Source organism: Lagopus leucura, unplaced genomic scaffold, assembly GCF_019238085.1.
Source record: "Lagopus leucura isolate 7727_CA_CO unplaced genomic scaffold, USGS_WTPT01 Super-Scaffold_100024, whole genome shotgun sequence".
Classification (NCBI taxonomy): Eukaryota; Metazoa; Chordata; class Aves; order Galliformes; family Phasianidae; genus Lagopus; species Lagopus leucura.
The window spans coordinates 3,295,502-3,319,239 of record NW_024962276.1 but is presented as its reverse complement, the minus strand read 5'-3'; the positions used below and the strand labels follow the sequence as shown (position 1 = coordinate 3,319,239).

At 45.0% G+C, this 23,738-nt stretch overlaps 1 protein-coding gene across 6 annotated transcripts in view; it reads right to left on the bottom strand.

Moving 5' to 3' along the window:
- Positions 1–23,738, bottom strand: part of CAMKK1 (calcium/calmodulin dependent protein kinase kinase 1) — an 88,734-nt gene that overhangs the window by 12,780 nt on the left and 52,216 nt on the right. For all 6 annotated transcript variants that reach the window (XM_042879574.1, XM_042879580.1, XM_042879579.1 and 3 more), the window contains 8 exons: positions 19,236–19,287; positions 18,537–18,670; positions 17,926–17,962; positions 15,486–15,507; positions 14,298–14,386; positions 2,726–2,925; positions 1,899–1,952; positions 1,254–1,327 (listed from right to left, as the gene is read on the bottom strand). In XM_042879574.1, the coding sequence (XP_042735508.1) occupies positions 1,254–1,327; positions 1,899–1,952; positions 2,726–2,925; positions 14,298–14,386; positions 15,486–15,507; positions 17,926–17,962; positions 18,537–18,670; positions 19,236–19,287 (662 nt within the window). The remainder of the gene's footprint in view (positions 1–1,253; positions 1,328–1,898; positions 1,953–2,725; positions 2,926–14,297; positions 14,387–15,485; positions 15,508–17,925; positions 17,963–18,536; positions 18,671–19,235; positions 19,288–23,738) is intronic.

Here is a 23,738-nt window from a genome sequence, read left to right as displayed (position 1 = left end):
TCTCCTACAGAACAATAGGTGGAAACACAGCAATGTAGCGTGAACGGCCAGCCTTTGTGCTCTCAGTGCCTGACGCCCTGTTATGTGCCAAATCTCACCAACCATCAGAACTAACCCAAACCAGTGACCAGGGCCACTGGGGCCTGTGTTTGACACCAAACAAGTGCTTAGGTCTTTAGGAGCAGAGACGTGCCCCACACAGTCCTCAGTGTGGCTCCATCAGCCCAAGTAGAGATTGCTTCATCTGAGCTATCTGCAGCGGCTGTGCTTCACAGTCAGTGGAGAGGTAATTAATATAGCCAGTGGAGTCTGGGTTGTGAGTCATCCTATCTAAAGCAGATGTCTAAAATAGGACATTCTAAGTACCCATTTCTCTTTGCAGACTCAAAAGGAAGCCTGGGATTGCTGAAGCAGTGGCCCAGCCCCTCACTGTGAACGTCTAAAAATTCAGTGAGTGTGTCACAGATAATGTAACAGTGGATATTTGTACATTATCTGGGGTTGTCTGGCAATATCTCTCCCTTCCTCTGTAATAACAGATGTACTTTACATTAGATTTTTAATTTCCTCACCCTTGTTTTGAATCAAGTAATTTTATTTCTAAAAAAATCATGCTTTTTGTAACTAGGAACAAGAAGAGAAACTCCAAAAGAGTGGCATATAAGCCCAAGTTTGCCAGCACACAAGACAAATCCACATTTTCTTAGACTGCATTGGATAAGGCAGGTTTGGGACTCTGCAGGTTGTGGGACAAGTACCCTTCAGGAGACATTTCCCAGCTCCAAGGTAGATCTGTGTAAGCTGTGGGTGTTTACTCAGACCAAGTCCAAGGTCTGAGTATTATCATAATTAACAAACTACTATAGAAAGCCAACATACTGAATCTTTCCAGCTATTAGCCAGATAGCAGAAGTACAAAACTTCAATGAATCCCAGCTTCCAGCATCTTCACTCAAGTAAGCTGAGGCAGAACTCAGTGGGCCCATAATTCAATCCCCCTATTTCCACTGAAAGTCTCAAGAGCAATTCTCTTTAGTTTTCATCTGCAACATACAAACATAAGCAGCAAAGGCAGCTGCAATGCTTTTACAGCAATGCTGGCACAACACTCATATGAAGGACCCAGGAGAATGCAAAGAACCTCACCTGCTTCTGTCCATCCCTCAATGGTGATCCACCAGCACTTATACTGCACAGCAAGCAATGCCAAAGACTGATCTTTACTTTACAGTAGCTGAGTAAAGTTTACTTACTCTTCTGGGAACTCCACAGGCTTGCTCTTGATCTTGTTATGAAGACCCAGAATATATTCATCTATAAAAGGACACTGTAAAACAAACAAAGATTTCCCAGTTGTCAAAGATCTTGGCACCGCTTTGGTGTTTGCCATTCATTCATTAGAAATGAACTTCCTGTGTGCACTGTCTGGATTTGATGTGGAAATGGAAGTAAAATCTCCTCCATGAAATAAAGCCATTTCTTTAAAATAAGTAAATATATAAAGAAGAAAAGCAGAGGGACCAAACAAATACAGAACGTGACTGGGACAGCCCTCTCTATCCAGCCTCCTATGCAACCATTTTCCTTTTCTCTGCTACATTTTTCTATCTGTAGCACAGAAATACTGATACTGACTGACCTGCTTCACTGCTTGAAGACCTGTGTGGCAAGCATAATTTAGAGTCAGGTATTATTATTCAAACACCTGTTTTTCCATTCTGAGTACAGGGGTCAGCTCTTGAAGTCCCTTCTCATCTGCAGGGTGATTTGGGAAAACAGAAGTGTGTGGAAAGTAGACCTCTGCTTCTAACATTTGCCTTTATTTGGAAAGGAATGAGCGAAAAGACAGGCAGGCAGACACTCTCATACAGGGCTCCAGCATCTGAAAGCCAGCTTACCTTCCCATAAACAAAGCAGTACAGGGTAATTCCCATGGCCCATACATCAAGTGCCTGAAAGAAAGCAAGTGCAGGCAGTAAATTAGATGCAACACAGAGGATAGAAATGAGCTGGATTTTCCCACTGACTCACAGAACTACTTGCACACATTTAACATTTTACATTTAATTTTATTGCACAGAGTGTCTCTGAAGTTGGGCTCCCAAAGGCATTTATGGCCTTCGTGGGGAAAGAGAACTGTGCTGGCTCAGACATCACCACATTTGTCTTTGCTGTGAAGGGCACTGACCAGTGAGCAGTCCTTTCTTCCTATAGAAGATGACAGCTCCAGGCTGAACCTCAAGGAACAGCTGAACTTCAAGTCTTCTTCCAAGTTTGAAAGAAAAAGAAAAAAAAAAGACTAAAAGCAACAGCTAGACCCTATTCTAACACCTGCATTACAATATTCATCCACATTCCTCACTTTCAGGGTAACAAGATATGACTTTGGTGCCCAGCAACCTTCTGTGAATCATGATTACTTTGGAAGGAAATGGGGATTTTTGTCCTTCCTTGCCAAGCAGGAAAAGGGCCCTGTTGGACTCTAACCTGCCTCCTTGTCTTGGCAGGGGCTTGACAAAAAGTCCATCTACCTGCTGTACAGAACAACCAACGTGAGTTTTGCCTGAACACAAAATTAGAGCTTTGATTTTAATTGAAAACAATCCACCATGCCAATCTACACCATAATGCCAGAGAGCAAAATGCAAAGGATGTAAGTGTGGTGCTACCCTTTGTGCAGTGCCTGTGAGATCCCAGCACACACTGGCCGTGAGCCACGACCTACCTTTCCACTGAAACTTTTGCCCGTGTCTGAAATGGCCTCTGGTGCCATGAAGGCTGGTGTTCCTGCTGTGCTGGAAAGCTGGGCATCGTTCCCTTCAAACTGATTACTGACTCCAAAATCAGCAATTTTAACATGTCCATCATCTCCTAAGAGCAAATTGGAAGGCTTGATATCCCGGTGAATGATCTTCTGGTAGTGCACTAAGAAAAGAAGACAAGAATATGGTTTGCCATGGTAGTTGATCCACCCAAACAAAAACCTTTCTGCAAAGATGCAAATAGAGGTGCAGACTCACACATCCTGCTCTGAAAGCAGGAATCTTTCATTACAAGCTATCTACGAAGTAATGTTGCAGCTGCAATAAAGCAATTTTTTTGGATGCTCAGGAAAGAAGCAGCAGGGAGCTGTAGAAAAATGACTCCTAGGAACGCAGAGAAAAAATTTAAATCAAAGAACAGCTTTCAGAACATGAAATGTCCCCAAAAGCAGAGCTGTAGAAAATCCAGCAGACTGTATTGAACAGAAGTGGAAATGCTCCAGTTCTTCCTGCCTTTCCCAGGACCCCTGCACCCCACTGCTCCCCCAGCCTCAATTATCATTTTCACATTTGCTTTTGGCATCTCATAGGAAACACGCAATTGGGAGAGGAAAATACTGATCTTATCCTTTCCTGGTTTACAAACCTGTTTAGCGCATTGCCACAGAAGCAACCTGCCCTACAGAGCAAATCAGCTTGTGTTTTAGGAGCAAGAATGAACAACCTCCACGTAACCATTCTGCTCTTCCCAAGAAAGCTTTCCAGCAGGCCTTGCCTGAGGAAGGGAAATCACATTTGCAGATATTTTTTCTGCAAGGACCTCTCCTTAGGTTAAAGCAATGCTGATTGATGTTGTCCTTGGCACATGAAAGAGAGCCTCAAACACATGCAGAGATCTAGGATCACTTCCATGTAACTCATCTGGGCAGCACACTGAGGCTGGGTGGGAGAGCTTTCAGAGGCGTTGTGTTAAGCAGCGCGCTGTGGGCAGCTGACTCATTAGCAGCACACACACCCACAGGTAAAGTGACGCTCCATTCCCCTAAGAGCTGATCTGGAGACACAACAGACAAAAGCCTGATGGAGAGCATTAGTTAAAAACACTGGTGGTTACATCCTCTTCCAGATGTGCAACAACATTGTGGCCATGCTGCGATGTGAGCCAGTTAATGCTTTAACAGCCTGGCTAGACAGTCAGATTAACACTGAAAGCTCTGCGACAACAGTAATTATGAGGAGACATCTGCTATGCAGCAAAGCTGGTGGCAAGCTGACATTTCATTATGGTAATGGAGGTAGAGCAAAAAAGGAAAATGGGGAGAGGGGAAGTGATGTTTCCCTTCAGGAAATGATTAGATGCCCTTCACGCACATGACTGGGTGCAGGCTGCTGAGCAATATGCCTGATCCTACAGAGCTGAGATTCCCCAAACCTCTACAAAAATACAGGCTACAAAAACGTGTAGACCATCCCCAGAGCTAAGCCTGAGAACAGAGGGGTCTGCACTAGGGAAGCAGGTACTCTGGGCTCTTCACTATTTTTTCCCCATACTATTTATCTCATAAAACACATTCCCTGCCTTTGAGCAATTGAATGAAAGTAGAAGGTCTGTTTGCCAATTGCTCTGTTCAGTGCCCACATCAGCCTGGTGCTCAGTGTGTCTGAGCACTGCAGCAATATGAACAAAGAAGAAGAAAACATCCTTTGCAAAAAGTAGTCCAACACTGGAGTCAATGAACATTTGTGCCTCACAGACCAGAACATCCATTCTTGACATGAGCATTAAGAACAGTGATAGTCTATGACCTAGACCGCTCAGAGGAGAAAATCAGCACAAGTGCCTTTGGGGCAGCAAAGCACAGGCTGTGCTTTCAAAAGTGAGAATGACATGTCCCAGGGCATTGCAATGCAACGTCAGCCAGGGGCAAACCTGGCAAACAATTTAAATAGCAGTAAACTGAGATGTGAAGGAAATAAGCACAGAGGGGATGTGGCTGGCCAGGTCAGGAATGGTGGTGCTGGGAGCAGTGCCCAACCCACACACCATGCTGCTTTGCAGTGCAGTGTAGGTGACAGCAATGAAAGTTCTGCACAAGTTGGCTTGAAAAACTTATCCTTAGAGCATGTCTTCTGTCTAGCTGCCTTGTGGAAAGGCAATAGCCATAAAGAGAGGAGGACATGGGACAGAAATCATGCACCAAGCACCAGCTGGTGCAAACGACTGAGGCTCCATCACAGCTACAAACACAAAGAGCTTTAGTTCATGCCTGCCAATAAATGATCTGGTGTAGAGCTACTAAACTGATGAAGGCAACCTGAAATCAGTTTTCTGTTCTGAAGAAATGCAGTACTTAAAGTGCTTAGTGCTTTACAGCAGGGCTGGCTGGAGGCTGGCCAGCTATGCAGTGGGGTGCTCCAGCAGTGACATAGGCACCACTGCAGTGCAACACAAAAGGAGGCTGGGGACAGGGCTGTCTTGGAGGACAAGTATGTATTAAACCAGTGTGATCTGCATTTCCAGTAGAATACACGGAGGAAAAGATGGTGTTATCCTTGTAGAACTCTAAAGGGAGAGCTAAGCATCTCAGAAATAAAAGCCAACCACTAGCAATACCCTCCAGATTGCTAATGACTGTACAGAAGGGACAACAGCACAAGGAACACACAACTCATGGAGCCACCTCTAAGCAGGTGACAGCCAAAGTCAGTCAAAAGGGAGTAAAAAGCAGCCATCAGCACAAATTAACTCACACATTTCATCACTCTGAAGTGTCTGAGAGCAAGAAACACACAAAACACAGCAATTTCCACGTATATGGATGTGTCTGTATCCTTCCCAGGGTTAAAACTGAAGCAGAGCTGGCCAAAGCAGATGGCTTAACTGAAGCTGCTTCAACAAACTGATGAAACAGTTTCCCTCATTGCTGTTATCTGGAAACGACTTTGCTCTTAAGAGTAGAGGTCAGCAGCTCACCACAACAACTCCTCTGTGCTCCAAGATGCTCTGCACTTTCCTTCTTGACAGGACTAATTAAAAAAAATAAATCAACACCAATTCATAATGAAAATGAAACAATGTAAGATATCACAGAGCCCTTAGGAGAAAGTCTGATTCTGGAGAGCTCCATTAAATTTGGTTTTATTAGAGACATGCTTCAGTTTTGTGGAAAGGTAATGGTATTTCAGGCCAATCTGCATCTGAATAACAAACAATCCCATGAATTTGTAGAACATTTCAGAGGCATAGTTCCCAAAATGCATTAGAAATAGCTGTTTGCTGAACCTCACAGCTGCCCCATGAATAGAGCAGGCATGAAAAGTAAGGGTGCACGCACTGCATTTTCCATCACAACCTGTGTCTGAAAGCCTGGCCAGGCACATCCAAAATTGGACTTGGTGAAATCCTGGTTGTCTTCTGCCATCCAGGTCACTCCAAGCCTTCACAACAGTCCGGGTGCTGACTCTCCAGGGGATGAATTTGTACTTCCAGCTTACAAAACATGCCCAGTTAGGACAATGTTTTGGTACACACTGAACATCATCGCCATGGAAAGCCAGTGGGCGTTGTGGGAAGGGTGTTAAAGCAAAGCACAGGCTTTCATTGCCTCTGAACATCAGAGCCAAATGACTTGACAAACAACAAAAAAAATCTTGCAGGAAGCCAATCCTACAAGTGTCATCACTGCAATAACAAGCACGTTGTCCCCAGGGAGCTCTCACCACTCAACTGTACCCTTGCCTCTCAGGGAGCTGTGGGTCTGGGAGCATTGCAACTGCAACTTGCGCTGTGTGGGTTAGTGCTGCACTGAAAAGCAATGATCAGGCAGGGCACTGCAGTGGATGGGGCTGGAGAAAGGGGCAGATTCGGGTGAGGATCTCTGCTCCTAGGCCTGCTGGCTCCTCTCTGTGTGAGCAGCACATGGCCCTGCCTGGGCCCTCCACAGGTCTCCTGCAGCTCTGCCACTCTGCTCCACCACCGCCTGTTAGCAAAGCCCTGCTGAGCAAATCACTTATTTCTGTTCAGACCCTTTGCTGTCTTCAGTTGAACAAACCAGCTTTTTTTTCCCCACAGCATGCAACTATGCTGCCATTTCAAAAATGCTCCTCAACTCAGATACCACAGGTTATTCGGGGTCTAAGTAGGCTTTCCTCTTCATTCAGAAACAAGTGCCTGGGAAATGTCTGCCTATGTTAACAGCCAGTGAAGACCAAGAAGGAACTGAGAGCAGCGCTAGGAAAAGAAAAATGAGAGATTGTTCCCTAGCCCTTTTTAAAAAGGGTGCCTTTTCCTGCATAGCCTTCTGGAAACCTCAGAGCTCCAGCAGATTAATACCAACTTGCTAAAAGCCCATTTAAAAGCTGCATGTATAAAATTTTCACAATGCACTAACACATCCTGCTATTTACTCAGGCTGATGTTGAATCATACTTGATTAAAAACAGAGTCCCATTTCCATTCAAGGGCAAAAGCAATCCATATGGTGCTACTGCAGAGTCTGTTTAGTATTACTTTCACATTACCCCTGTAGCAAAGAAATGATTTAACACTCTCCCAAGGAAGCTGCTGCACCACCATCCAGAGCTTAAAAGAGAGGCTGCTCTTTGAAGCAAGCCTCCCCACTGATCTGCAGCGCACTCAGAATGAGCCACAGGAAATGGATGCAGTGCACTGTACAACAGAATCACCTCCCATCCTTAGCTCATTTCAGGGGGTACTGTTCAGTGGCTGGGGTAAGGATCCCAGGCTGATTTTCCCAGCTCTATTCACTAGCTTGACACTATTCTTCTACTGATCCAACAAACCTCATCACCTGGCATATGCAGCTGGACAAGCCCTTTCAGAAGAGCCTGGTGAAGAGATGGGAGTCCAGCTTCCTTACTGGCTTGTGGTAGAGATGCTCAACCTTTTTAGCCAGGACAGCCATGTTACAGAGTAACTCCGGCCCAAGGCTGCCTTCTACACCTGCCATCCAAACCACACGAGCACAGCATGGTCACAGACAGAACGGCTTCCTGCTGTGGCTACACATGCGGCAACATTCAAGGGACCACTGGCAAAGCTGTGAATGGGATACACACAGCAAGTTCTGCTAAAATGACCTGCAGAGCCTGTGCTTAGGGCTGCTTATTGCCTCCAGAACAACTGCTTACATAACTCCTCAAATAAAACAAAAATCAAACTGCTTGATCTTTCATAAAAGGCTCTTATGCATCTCTCTGATCTACTCCATCAGATAATTACTCTTACATACAGTACTCTCTGTTCATTTATCTGCAATACACACAACTACATTAAAGAAAACCACAAGAGAGCACACAACAGGCTGGGAGTTCCTTCAATCTCCACCATGGACTTGTGTTCAAGTCCTGCTGCATCGTGTTAACATGAGGCCTGAGGAAACCACATCTGCCATGAGCCAGAAGAGCCCAAAGCCATCTATGCCACTGGCACTTGACAGACTCCAGCCCTGGCTTACATCACAGTCAATATTCTTAAGAAGAGACAAGCCTCTGTTGACTTTGTTGATTTATTTGCTTATCTTTTAAGATAATGGAGACTATACTCACATATTGATGGTCAAATAGATTAAGTCTTATCTCAGGAAAGCCAGCCTTTGATCAGCATATCAGGTACTGTTACTGCTCCAGGCTTAGCACACTGGGACTCCACGCTCCACAGGCACTTGTACAGGTACAGAACTGATTCTGTAAAGGTAACTTCCCAATGCCTTTAGCAGTGCATCACAACTTTCCTTTGAGCTCAACAGTTCATACAGATGAGATCAGCATTCCTCTGCACAGGGAACCAGAACTGCTACCCTTCACCTCCCTAAAAAACTGCAATAGGGAAATTATACATTTTCTACGGAGAATGTAGGGGAAAAAGTGTTTCTTTTTCCTTTCAGTCACACTGACAACAGTTCTTTTAGCTTCTCATGAGCCAGAAGGGATACCAAGTTTGCAGGTGCATAGCAGAAGGGATGGCCTCTGTCTTTCATCCAGACTGTACATGTTAGCAGGGTTTTCTCCTGGGTCAAGCTCATGTGCTTGCTCTGTGCTAAGTGTCTGCTCCTGGCTACTGTCAGAGCTAAGCTACCTGCTCAGACAGGCCTTTCACTTGCTTACTCTTACACCTTATTTAATCTATTACTAAACAAAACCACTTAAGCTCTTACTAAACAAAGCCACTTGTGTTCCAATCCTAACTGGATACCTGCCTGGCAAATCTTTTGTGTGTTAGACTTCCTCACACCTCTCCTGCAGCTTCCACCACTGGGGGAGAGTTTCAGGTATCTGTCCATTGTATTGAACCAATTGTCAGGTCACAAGCAAAACATTCCTTACCAACAACAATGGAAGAAAACCCTTCCTTCACCCGATACTGATTTCCACTGTTCATCTGCCAAAGTGAAATAGCACCATGCCAAACGCACCATCACTCAGCAAAGCCATTAACTGTGCAATTACAAACTATCAGTTACCTCTCAGTCAGTGCAGAAGGAAACTTAAACAGTGTCATGAAACCAAACCTGTATTATCGCCACAAGCAAGGTATCAGAACAAAACAGTAAGTAAGGCACAGCAGAACACCTGGCTTTGTCCAGAAAACCTGTATGTTTTCTTAGGGGAAGGAAGCACGGTAAGTATTTTCAGCCATATTTCTAACTCCAAAATACAGTTGTGCTGTCATTAATTAGGCCTGGGGGACTCCACGATTCCTAGCTTTTTCTAACAGATGCTCAAAGGGATGGAAGGACACTTTGCAACAATGACATAGATAAGGACTCTGCAGCCTCCAACAGACAGCCCTAAAGTACAAAGCAACAGACATCTTTAAAGGCAGGGGCAGTGCAGACAGAGCATGATTGTGTCTGGTCACCCCTTCTGTCAGCTGAAGCCTCCAGGACCAGATTCAAACACAGACAGAAACTGCTTGTTACACACCATGTAAACAGGTAACAGATGCTGGAAACTGACAAAAGCTTAAAAAAGAACTGAACGTATTAATGGAAAAAAATATCAGGGGCTATTATATTAAAAAAAAAAACCCCTCTGACTAAGAAAATGCCTGAGTTACTGACCCTTGAAGCACGGCTACAACATCTGCCTGTCCTGAGTGCTGGCACCTCAGCTCACTCTGTGCAGCTGCTTGGCCTGCAGAGGAGCACCCCACTCAGCCTCCAGTTTTTAGGGTTGATTCCTGGCTTGGCTGCTGATTCCTTTGGTGATTTGCCTCCTAGCACATCCATTTCTTCTGACTGCCACTGGGAAAGCAATGCTTACCAGAAAGAAGACTGAAATTTAATTAACCCCAGATAAACACTACTAGAGGCAGATTACAAGTAGAAAGGAAGGTAATTGCAAATATCCCCAATTCGGAGGCACGTAAGCACATGCTTCAGTTAATGACATGGATAATCCAGCAAAACTTTTCTACCCAAAACGTTTAAGTACCTTCTTAAATCACCATTCCAGTGGCACTCACAGCACACTGCCTTCCCACTTCATGAGAGCAACACGAGTAGTACTGGAGAAGTCTTCCAAGCAAAAGGAAAAGCACTTTCCTTTGCAGAGCCCATTTCACTACAGGACGTGAATTAAAGTGTGTGTGTGATTAAATGACTCCCAAAGCAGTTCACACAAACAAAACCGAAACAGGTGAACTGGTAGTATTACCACACTCTGCCTCCAAATGCTTCTCTCCAGATCAGTCCTCCTTGCAGGCAAGCATCGTGAATGACAAGCACAGCTTATCCCCCCACTGACACACAGTGCCTGTGGACCCCCTGCCATCGCCCATCATTTTAAAGGTCACCCCACATCTCCCATCTGTTTGGCTACTGCAGCCACTTCACTGCCTACCTCTGTTTGCAGAGTGCACACATGGACCTGGATTAACACCTTGCAGGCTCTGACAGGAATCCACTTTGCAACTTCTAATTTAATAGAACTCAACCAGCAATGATGCATTTGCTGCTGTGATGACTGTGAGCTTCAAGCAGCTGCATGGTTATTGAGTCTCCCAAATTACATAACAATTATGTATGCTTCCATTAAAATTACCTTGCAATCTCTAGATTGCCTGGCAACACTTTTTCTTCAGTGTGCATAGATGGTGCACTTTCCCCCTGTAATTACATAATAATTGCCATGCATTTACCCAGCAGTTCTGAGAGAACACCATTTTTAACTTTCATTTGCTAATAAAATAAGTGCTTACTCAATAACCCAAAATAAAGCATCCTATTGTTCCCGCTGTTGTGAGTGCTTGGGCATCCTATAATTTATTGCCCCATTTCATTGTCTTTGCCAAGGACAACAAGAACTTTTTTTTTTTTACTGTCTTCTAAGTTAAACTTTCTTCTAAGCAAGAGCTGTTACCTACTGCAAGTGCCAGCAGCATCCAGCACAGCAGAGCCTGCATCTCCCAGCTGAGGCATGCAGGCTCTGCAATTGTGTGAATACTGATGAGAATATAAAAAGCTGCAGTCTTTGCCCTTCAGACTCTACTGAAAAGCAGTCTTAAGCTTCCCATCCCCATTCATAAAAACCTTTCAGCTGACTGCTTTTTTAGCTTCTAGCACGGAATTCTCTGGACTGTCACAAAAGAGCAAACAATGATTTCATTTCCCACCAGCTGCTACTTTTCCCATTGATGTTAGATAAACAAAATGAGGTGCCACTGTATTTCAGTGAAGATGGATCAGGACACTGCAAACCACATTGCTCTGCCTTGGCAAGGGCTATCAACACTCATCAGAAAACAGCTCTCTGCAAGAACTGGTCTCCATTTGAAACCTGGTGATACACCTTCAACGAAAGCTTTAGGATAGGGAGGGCCCACCCTGACCCTCAGGAGTGCTGAGCTTGCAGGGGCCACTTGAGATTGAGTGAAATGAAGGCAGATGTGGCTCAAGGCACTACAGCAGCATGAAATATTCTTTTCATGCTTGACACAGCTACGTGTTGCACCTTTGAAAGTACAGTTGAAACAATTCCTTCCTATTTTCTTCCTGATGTTGTAACAGCTGGGAAAACATCACCTCAAATGACAGTGTGGATGTGACACAGCTCTCTGTTTTGCAAATATCTGATGCTTCTTACTTTGCACAATGCTCACTTGCCATGGCTGACAAACACTTGATCAAATGTGTTTGCCCCTCCCTGTTGGCTGCTCTGCCTTCAGATTTGCCACTGGAACTACGTGCCCATACTGTCACGATAAGCCAGGGTTTTAAAAAGGTGCCACATCTGAGAGATCTCAAGCTAACTTAGATTGATCTCACAAAACTGGGCACAACAGTTACCTCTGCTCTCAGGTGAGCACAACAAAAACTTTAAGGACCACACAGATAAGCTGCTGGAGGAGAGCAAAGGATGTACAGAGGCCCACCCTCCCCAGGAGCCCATCTCCTGTCAGGGTCAATAGCTTGGAGAAAAGCATTAGGCAGACAGACGCAAAGCATACAGCACAGACACTCCCAAAGACAAACTGCCTGCATTCTCGTATATAACAGCCCTTGATACTCCTTTCTGCTACAAATTTGTCAAGTCCTTTCTGAGTCCATTAACTTCAAGTACTTGCCATCTCTTTCAGCAATTAATGTCACAGTTAATTACCTTCCTTCTTTTTAAAACTTGCCACTTGATTATTTTGTTTGCTGCTCCTCAGTTCTTTCTGTTCACCTCTTCTCAGACACACAGGATAGTCTCTGCCATATCCCATGGTAATTTTCAAAACTGAAGTGCTTTATTTCATCTCTCTGTACAGGATTCTTCTGATCACCTTTTTTAGGGTGGTTTCTAGAGAGTGGTTTCTGAGACAGTGCAGAACCGCAGTGCAGAACTGCATACAGCATTCAAGATATTATTCTCTGGTATCTAAGAGCTCTTACAGACCCAAACAATTGCATAATGATATTTTCTACTTTATTCTTTATTCCATTCCCAGTAATTCACTAAATCCTGTTAACTTTGTTGACTATCTCTAGGCAATGGCATTCACCAGAAAACTATCCAGAACGAGAACTGAGTGAGAACAGCTCATTTAGAGCCTGTCACGATGTACATATTTTTAGTGCTGTTTCTCCCCCTCATAAAATATCTGTATTTGGCAACAAGGATTTTTATCTGCCTTTCTATCATACCATCACTCACTATCACGCCATCTCCCTTCCAGTCAGTTCTAATGATGACTACTCTTGAACAACTAGTTGTCATCACCAGCCTCTCATATTGCAATATATTCTATTTCTGGGCATTTAGGGATATATAAAACAACCCAGCCACATGATGGACTCCTGTTTAACAGCACAAGTGACCTTTCTCCACTGTAAAAGCTGTGTTCCTACTTTCCTGATCACTGTCTAGTTGTTAATATAAAAGAGATCAGCCAACCAAAAATACTTTCTTTATGAGCTTCTGTTAACAAATCTAATCAACAGCAGTTTGACAATCCAAGCACGCTGTAGCGAAAGGATCATCTTATCTACATTTTTGTTGACTCCTCTGGAACACTATCAGATCAGTGAGGCATGAATTCCCTCTGAAAAAGCTGTGTTGACTCTTACTCCCCTTATTGAGCCATCCAATCATGGCCAATTCTTTAGCACACAAGTGTTCAGAGACAGAAGTTAATAACAAGATCACTAACCACTGTGGAAGGCCACCTACAACAAGGACAGCAGAATCAAAATGCCAAATGCTGCTCACCAGCATCTGACAACCTGCTGGTACACAAGCAGTTACCAGATGACTTATGGTTATATCTCTCAGATGATACTGTGCAACATGAGTCCCTGGCAGCACTAGGGGCATGAAGAGATCCAGTGCAAAGAGCAACCGTGAGAGGAAAGGCAGAGACCTTCTGTTAGAAAAGGGAGAGAAGGTCTTAGGCTAGCATGAGTGATCAACAGAGGATCCAAGTTGTGCCTTCTGACATGGGGACAACGCTGGTACTGAGGCTCAAGAGGAGTGGGAATGTGCAGCATAGAATGTTCAGAAACAGCCCGGGAGTAAGGCCAGCAAGCAGTGCTACACCACATCAAAGCACCAGGGTCTCTGACTCATAACCTCTTAGTGGTAAAGATTTGTATCTGCACCCATAAATGCCCAGCTCTACCAAACTAGCTACTTTCAGAGGCTGCTGTTCCCATGGCTAGTGCTTGCCTTGCTAAGATGGAGACAGCACTCTGTTTCAGCTGAAGTCACTGACTCATCTACATCATTACAAATGCTTCTTTGCTAGCTCTGCCATTGCTTTCAAAGACTCTCTGAAAATATAAAAAGAGGACATAATGCAAGCCACTGTTTTCCTAATGTCCCTTCCACAGAATGTCTGCTTCCAGCATCTGTTATGCAACCTGGGTAAACCTGAGTTGAGCAGGACCACCATCTGCAAACCCTGTCACATGCAATTAGAGAGGATCTCGCTGGCTAAGCTGATACAGCCTACTGATGTTGATAGGCTTCTCTCCAGCAGAACAGGAGGCTGACATGCACTGCAAAACAGCCATCACTTTTGGTGGTACTCACAGTACTCAATGCCCAAAACAATGTCTCGGAAGTAGAGCCGGGCCTGATCCTCGCTGAATGGCTCATCGCTTGGTACCTCCATGACAGCCCTGTAAGGAAGAAGGAGTAACTGAGTTCCTGAGTTTTTTGCAAAATGGCAGCAGCACTCGTTACTGTTTCATGTTTCTGAAATTATTCTGCATTGCTGTGGTCCTATCACTGAGAGCCTGGATCTCAGAAGGTCCAGGACCAACCCTCTACCTGAGCAGAGGCTGCTCCTGAGGCATTTCTCTCTTCCCCCCTTGCTGCAGTTTGATAGATAACCTTCTCCAATTTGCATCTTTCTGCAATTGCCTTCTCCCCCTCTTTATAAACATTTTTCTGCTGCTGAAACCAGGCAGAAATAACGTGAGCGACAGGACTGACAGAGCAACTAATGGAGTCTAATTGCCTTCCGCTAGAGGCAGGCAGGCTGTGCTTGGTCAAACAGCACATTCGCTGGCCCTGGCCTCAGCTGATTGCAGGAGCTTCCCCCCACCACCTCCTACAGTCATCAGCCTGGTCACCAGGGAGACTGGGAGCCTCCCACCAACAGCCTGCTGGTGCTGGCCATCTGCAAGAGGCTTGTTTGTGGGCTAAAGAGAGAAACAAGCTCTTGGGGAATCTCCCCCATCCTGGGTTCAGCTCTCTCAACCTTACTGCAACTCCGCAGGGCTGCAGGTCCAGCCCAGGTGTAGCAAATAGCAGTGCAGACAGCCATCACATCACTGCACCTGCCATGGAAATGTGCCAACAGAACAGCCTCCCACAATGTATTCATACTGAGGGCAATGTAAGGCCATGCATCACAAGTAATCATTGATGTTATTTTACACTCTTGAGTCTTGAGAGAAAGCTATGATATGGCGGCTACCCCAGCATAATATTCCCTACAAAGAGCTTCTCTTCCAGGCATCTAGTGGGGAAACGGCACCAAATTTAGCATCAGGATCAAAACCTGACACCAGGACACATTTTCTCTGAGCCCATTATGATCCACTGCAATGTCCCAGGCTGTGACAGCATGAAGGTAACTACTGGCTTGTCTCCTCTGTGCTTGCCTGTAGAGGGTGGTTTGCCCCACTGTGCGCATCAAAACTTCAATTTCACCTAGGAAGCTAACAATAAACACCAAAAATTTCAGCACGGGATCCCAGAAGGGCTACTTACCCTTTCCTCAGGAGGTCAAACACTGCAAGGAAGGAAATCAAGTCATGAATGAAACAGAAGAGAGAACCAGGCTTATTCATTTTTTAGCACCTATAACAATGCATTCGTTCCTATGCCTGCAAAATCCATTTATCTCCTTCACCTTTCTGAGTTCCCACATGACAAGAACATCAGGAGATGCTAAATGAGAATATTCATCTCTTTAACAAAGACAAATATCCCCACCTCCTGCCAGTTTCAAGAAGGAGGACAGTGGGTAATCTACTAGCCATATTTCTGCTGATCCCAGTGTTAGTCCTTGCTGATTTGAGGCCTGCCTCATTCAGTACCTCCACCTCCAGGGCAGGTGTTTGGTGATATTTCTGCTAAGTTGCTGATACCGAATGAGGTGCTTTAAGAACGCACTGCTCCATTTCTGCCGTGAGCATCAGCAGCACAGCTATAATGCTATCAGACAGGTAAACACTCCCTGGGGGTGCAATTGTAGAGAATTTATTGGCATGAGTTGAGGTTTGCAGAGTATGAGAGTTTGTGCGTCTGATTCAGGGGTTAAAATGGCAGCTTGTCCCAGCCATGGGTGTTTTTCTGATCCTTTGGCAGCAATTACTGAGGTTTCATGAAATACTGTTAGGTAGCAATGCTAGGATATGAAGCAACTTGCAGGAAAACAACAGGGACATTTGAAGACTCCTAGCTCCAGCCTGGTGCTTGAGACCCTTTGACCTTTTGAAGGGGAATGCTCCTCTGCAGCCCAACATACACAGCTACCAAAAAGCCAGGCTACAAAACAACAGGGAGCAAAACAGCAGTGATGGGAACAATGCTTTTGAGCCAGCTGGAGGCCTGCCTCTGACCCCTTCTGCAAACTAAAGCAGACACTTAACGTCACTCAACTTCTGCTCTGCAGAAGTCTAAAATGCCCAGCACCACTCTAGGGCCGTGTCCGTATCTCCAAGAGTGCAGCACGCTCCCATTGGAGGTCTTGGCACCAGATGTGTAAGGCACAACCAGAACTGGTGTCAGAAAAATCTGCCATTATCTGTAGGAGAGCTCTTTCCTCATCAGTTACTAAGGAATTTTTTGCACCTCTGAAGAAATCCCAGCAGATTGCTCCTTGCAAAGCACACAGAGACCTGCTTATAGCTGTGACTTTGGTCAGCTGAAGTTACAAATACAAGCCAACCTGCATCAGCAAATCTTTCCTTCAAGAAAGATTTCCCTGAAGAAGCCGCAGCTTTTGGTAGCATTTCATTATTCAACCATTTTGCATCATTTCAGGTTGCTCTGATTTCCACCACTACCCTCAATCTTCTGCTTTCTTCTCACTGAACATGCAGCAGAGGAGATCACTCACAGTTACTGTTAATAATAATTACCAACGAGCAAACTCCATTTTCTCTAGTTGCATTTTTCAGTGCCAATGAGATCAAGACATTCCCCAGTTGTCCTACATCTATTGCTGCTATTTCCAGGACTGACTATTCTTTTTATTTTCTGCAGCTTTTTTAACTGCCTCATGCATTTATTTTCATGCAATGAGAAACCTTGCTCCCTCATCTTTTCCTTTCTCTCCATCCGCAGGAGTTCAGGCCTTAGAACAATGCCCTCGGTTGTCTTAACTAGCATCAGCCTTACCTGCCACCTTTGGGATGCTGCCAGAATGCCCACAGGGCTCCAGCAGACAGGGAAGAGCAGCCTTTCAAAGGCAAATAGCTTCATTTGCTAGGCACAGACTCCTAGCACAGGCAGCTTCAAAGCATCCCATAATTATTTTTATGAGAAGCAGCCTTTAAGCCTATCTCATCAGGAAACACTACAGAGTAGAGATATAACTCTGTCAGATGTCCTCATCTCTGAGGATCTGGCAACCCTGGTGCTTTCCCTGTCCCTCTGGATTCTGCTCAAAACAGAGCACTTCCTAGATGGAAGAGAAAATGGACAGAAATTTCCCACCCTTTGCATAAATGCACTACTACCTCCCAGTATGGATGCCCAAGGCATGGGTTGGGCTAAGCAGCCAAGGACAGCAGTGCTGCTAACTTAGGAGGTCCCAACACTCATCAGGAAGCCGAATGCTGGGGTCACCTTGAGATGACTTTCTTGAATCACTACCACAGTCCAAAGTCTACAGGAGACTTGAGAGATGAATCTCATACTGGCAGTACAAGAAACCTTCCTGCACCCTTCCCTTCTTTCCTGGCTCTGGAATTGGAACCTGCATATATAAAGAAGAGGCCAGAGCAGCTGTCACATCTTTTCAGTGTCCTTATGGACAAGGAGATGGGTGCAGCTCTGCTGGAACACATGGCTACCTTACCCTAAGGGGACTGCCATTTGAGGAAAACTAATTCTGCTAATTTGGTACAAGTTCCCTCCCAGGTCCTGGTACAAGTTATTTGCACCACTAAGTCTAAAGTTCAGACAGCTCTGATTCACATACCCATGTATAAGTTGTCTTCTGCAGGATCATCAAGGACCTGTAGTTGAAAACAGAAATGAGAGAAGAAAGAAAAACAGCAGGGAAAGTCATTTTTAGTCACATAGCATTTCACTGCTCCCTGTACGCTATGCTAAGCTGCAAAGCAGTAAGAAAGAGTTACACTGACAGAGATTCTTGGGGGGATTGGTGGTGGTGGTGTTGAAGGACACAGGACACATTTTCCAACTTCTCCCCATGTTTGTAGCTTACCAATAAAAAGGCACTGCTTATCCTGATCTGACAATAGCTAATATTCAAAAGGGCAACGAAGCCTTGAGTTTGTCCACCTTCCCATGCTTGTCTATGCACAAGTTTCATTGGTCAAAGCTTGCTGCTGTTTCTACCAGCACATCCAGCTGCCCTCACTTGGGCACTAGGCCAAAGCCCAGAGTTAAGTGTGTCAGTTTGTCACACACAACTGGTGTGATCTTATTTAAGATAAACAACCTGTATTTTTAAACAACTGTTTTAAAACAATTTCAGCTGAAGTAAGAGCAGTTGAAGAAACATCCCCTTGTCACAATACAAACCAGACTTGTTTCTGCGTAGCTTAGGGTGGAGAAGTAGCTCACCTCTATCAGTTTAACAACGTTGACATGGTCCAGTTTCTTTAATATGGCTATTTCCTGATAGACTCTGTCCAGTGGTGCCATTGTTTTAGACTGCTCGCCAGTGGATGTTTTTGACCCTCTAGGAGGAGGTCGACCTGCAATCACAATAACACAGTGAGGAAGAACTCACCTTTCAGCATGCAGGAGTGAGCAGCAACTGGTACTTCTGCAGGGTATCTTGGGCTACTCTGGAAAATTTCATTGCCTTATTATGATCCCAAAGCATTACAGATTCTACCCTGAACAGTGATTTCCAAAACACATTTAGGCTTGCTCCTGCTGACTTTCCAGCCTGGTCTGCCTGTCAAATCCCACTGCCCCACTTTTTGGACAAGGTGCTATTCTAAAGGGACAGAAGAGCCCCTAGGAGGAAGGGGGTCTAACCCTACCTAAATTCCAGCACTTAATTAGGTTTCATATATGATGAACAGGGAAGAGCCAGTACTTCAAAGACTAGAAAATCAAAGCCAGAAACCCAATTACCAAGTGCTTTGAATTTCTTTGTGCTTGGTCTTTCACCACCCGCTGCATTTTAACCAGCCCTCGAACTACTTGGGAAACCTTCAAACAAGGTAAAGTTCTGCACTCCTTCCAGGCAATGTTTCTATTGACAGATCTGCCTGAGGACAACAAGCAGATCTCAGAATGTGAGATACCCACGTGGAAATCCATACTGCTTCAGGAGCTTCTTTTTGGAGAGGACTTTCATAGCCTGAAGGAAAATGAAAAATCAGTATTAAAACCAAACAAGAACTCAAGTGCTCACTGCTTTGATGATGGAGCACGGTGGTCATCCCACAGAAAAAATTATTGGTTTTAATTCATTTCAAATAGGATATAGGAAAATAAATCCAATTCCTGCATTTAAGGCTGGAACTTAAGGGAAGAGGTGGGTTCCTCAACTGAGCATTTATGTAACTTGTTTCTGGATGATGCTACGGCCGTGCTGGAAGTCAGAGAAGTGTCCAGGCTGCTTCCTTTTTGCCTTGCCAGAAGGTTTAGGAAGCAAAAGAGCTGGAGTGTCAAAGCCATACCACTAACATCCTTCAACCTCCATCACACACCCAGGGTACAGTGAGGACACAGCTCTGCCTTGCCTCAGAAGGCCTTATGCATTCTCATAACCATTTTTACACTATAAAGCCTCTTCCTGACTGCTAGAGCAACAAGTAGCATCTTCGTTGTGATCCAGCACGATATCCAAGGTCCTTAGAGAGGTACTTCACAGGCACCCATCCCTGCAGCCTCAGCAGTGGTGCAGCCATTTCTGTGCATCTTTTCAGCAGTTTCCCTCTCACCTCCCACCCGATCATGCACTGGCAAAAGCACAAACACAGGAAGCATGGGATGGAGTCACTGTAATTTTTTCTGCCATCCAATTGGTATTAACACCATGACAAAAGGCAATGTGAATTTAATAAACAGCCTCTGTACCTCCATCTCATCTGTGAGTTCATAACTTTTCTGAGGGCCACATCCCCAAGTGGCCCATCAAATAAATTTCCATGCAAAACCAGCTCTTGGTACAATTTGCTTAGGAAAATAGTCTAAACTCCCTGGCGATGGGACAGTTACTCATTCCCTCTCCCAGGATAGGTAGCTACTCCTCTTAATTAAGCATACAAATCTCTAATTCACACCAGAGTGACCCCCTCTGAAATATAATTAGCAAAAGACTCCTGCAGGACACAGTCGAACGCCAAGGAATTCTGTATTACTTCCATGATGGCAGGCTCTGCACACTGCCTGTTCTTAACACATCCACCAGGAACAGGTCACCAAAGCCATTTTGGCGAGTTCCTTCTCAAGCTGTTTTTGCTGGCAATGCTGCTGTGTGCCCTGAGGTCCTCACCCACGCTCACGCTGCAGCCAGGTTCACAGCTCACTGAAAGGATTGTTATTTCTGGTACTGATCCAGTGAAATCCTTTGGATTTGCACCCGTGTAATTGAGAAGAGAACCTGGCTCAGCTCAGTGAGGCTCTCAATCCTGCCTGACAGCTCCTGAGCCAATGGAAATGACAGCACTGAGAGACAGGCTCAAAAGGACTTATCTTTCATTTAGCACAATGCTGTCTCCAGTACAGGCAGCCAAATGATTCACAGTCTACTGAAAAGTGATCCAAGACATGCACAACCACATCCAAGAATGGTCAGGACCAAGCCCAGAGGACTTCTTGCATCCCTTGCTTTTATCGCTCCATTAGGCAAGTTGTTAGGAAAAAAGTATCAAAGGGCTTTATATACTTATTTATCTGCCACCAGCACCAGCCTGGGAATAGAAGGCCCCTGTTGCCCCAGTCCCACCCTGAGACCTTTGCCTTCTGGCAATAAGCTTTAGAGAAAGAAGAAGTAGAAGATGTAATTTGGTGCATAAAACTCTGAAGCTGCATCACAGCTTTAGAAACTGAACTATGGCTACAGCTGTGCCTGCATCAGCCCAGTCCTGGCTGGGGTCAGCTCTGGGGATGGTGAGACAGAAGCACTAAGGGACAGAGAGGAGCAATACTGAAGAAGGAAGGCTGACAACAAGAGCTTCTGAGGTCACCCAGCCTCTCCAAAAGATATTATGAAGGGCCATGGGGAAACAAGTGGGAGTTTCTGTAACGTAGGTTAAGCTGACTACAAACCACCTCTGCTGTCAGGATGCATCTACACCACTTTCAAATTGTGGTAGCTGTGGGTATCATACAAGCAGGGCTGCATCAGAAGAGAGGACCTGTGCCACTGAACTTCCAAACAGAAATGCGGAATGAAAAACAAACTTTATCATGCAAAAGGTCAGAGCTGCTTAATTATCACAAAAGCGGAGATGGGAACACATGGCAGTGAAGCTGCACTGTAATTACAGAATGAGGCTTCCTCAATGAACTGGAGCTGTGCATTACAAGAGCAACACAGAGATGATCCAGCAAATCGGTCCTTCCAGGCTCACATGAAGGAAAGTGCCAAAGGCATTTCTATTTGCAGGCAGAGCTAATTACCCAGATAATGCTTTTTTTGATAAAGAATCAGCTCAGAGCCAAGCCAAGGGATTTTCCCTTTACACTGCTAAGTATTGCTTCAGCTTCCTCAGGAAAAGAGGAGACCCTCAAAGATCCCCCCTCCACACGCCCTTGCACCCACCATCCTTCCGACTATTCATACAAGGACACGAGCTGTGACATTTTTCTGACAGGCAGTGGGAACTCTGCATTTCTCTTTGATGTCCATTTATTATTTAAGTCTTCTGCACTCCCCATAGCAACCCTGTACCTTGAACTCACAGGAAAGCGGTTTTGTGAGGACATCAAGGGAGGAGATCTCAGATTTATGCAGGAGGAGGGACCTGGGACATAGCAGCCTTCACAACAGTGAGGCCTTGAACTCAACATCCTGTTTGTGTTAATGACAACTGGAAAACGTCTGTTATTTGGGGGATGGAATAGCGACAAAACAAGGAAACCAATCAGCTGTGCCTTGTGATATTCTCGCAACACTTGGGATATAATTTTACTTGGTAACAGGAGGACTTGCATGGAAAAGGACCTAAACCCATGCAAGAACAGAAAACCATACACAGTCCAGACCCACAGCTCCCAGGGGAGAGGGAAATGGTTCAAAGCCTGGCTACTAACCACCAAAATCCTCTGCCAGAGCATGATCCAGCACCGTGGGAGTGCTGAGAGGATCACAGCACATTCCCAGTCCTCCTCCACTTGCCCTCTCTGACTATGGCACCCTTAGAGAAAGCAGCTAAGCGGCTCTGCCAGGAGAGAGGAATGCTGTGAGGTGAGAGAAAAGCCTTACCTCAACAGGCTTAGCTGCCACATCCCAAAATCCTGTTCCCACTTTTACCTGGGGTGATCCAAATCCTTGCAGCATGCACAACAGTAAGACTTGCTGGTGACCATCTTTCACCCTGCAGTAACACTCTATGCAGCTCTCTGAGTTCATCAGCTCAGAAGGGACCTCTCCCCACCCTGAAACTTGGGAGCAAAGAGCCCTGATACAAAGATTGTTAGGTATATACAGGTAGACAGCCTGATAACACAAATCTTGTTTCTTAGGAAACCAGATTAAAAAAGGGGGAAAAAGCAACTCACTGACAACCTACAATGCGATTGCTTTTGTCCAAAACTAGCGTAACAAATGTCCATCATAACCACTTTTCTCTGTGAGCTGATTTAGAGATTGAAAACAGGAAGGAGACATGACCTGAGGCATCACAGAATCAAATTCCATCAGCACAATGACTCCAAATTAGATCTCCACCTGGACACATTTGCCTTTGCTTTTTATTTGCTGCTCTTTCAACAGAGCTTGGCTTTTTCTGCTTTTTACCCCTGCTCACTGTCAAAGCATTTCCTGCAAATTGTGACACTGAAACCTTCCCAGCCACAAAGGGCTCCTTGGCAGAGCCTTGCAAACATTGCTTTAGCAGCTTTACACGCTGCTGCAGTGGCAGAGGCAGCTTTCTGTACCCAGCTCTGCAGCTGAAGGGTCACTTCCTTGGAGGGAGCACCAGTCACATGCTTGGTACTAGAAGTTCAGTTTCCCCAGGCTGAAATGTTCCCTGCATCCGTTGATGTAAATAAACATGATTTCACAGCCCTTCACAGCACTGCAGTTGTTCACAGCAACAAAGTACACAGCTCTTGGAAGCACTTGCTCATCTTTAATGGAAGGAAGAACAATCCACAGAATAAATGCAACTCCACATTTTCCCCAGATGTGATGATCAGCTTTTTTTTCTAAGAGTTTTTCCTAACTCTAGGTCATGCCCAAAATTCATTCAAGCAAGAGAAATCTCTCCATTCACTTTGTCAGAGATTCAATTCCTGATACCTGCACTTACGAGAGGATCTTGCAAAAGGCCCTGTGTTTCAGAAAGAATCAGATGTGTCATGCTCTGAATTGTACTCCACAACAAATTTTTCTGCTTTAAGATTTGCTCCTTTTTATTGCAGCATTCCAGCTCAAAGAAAATAAAGCATGCAGAAACACCCTGGTCTCAAGCTAAAGCTAAAGCACTGTACATGTGAATCAGCCACTGGGACTGCTCACTAAATGCAACCAAGGGGATGATTTTCTCCCATTATCTGTTACTGCTTTACACCACTGACATAAAAACAATCCTCCAGAGCCAAATTGGTGACAACACGCACAGAAAAGGCTTTCCCCAA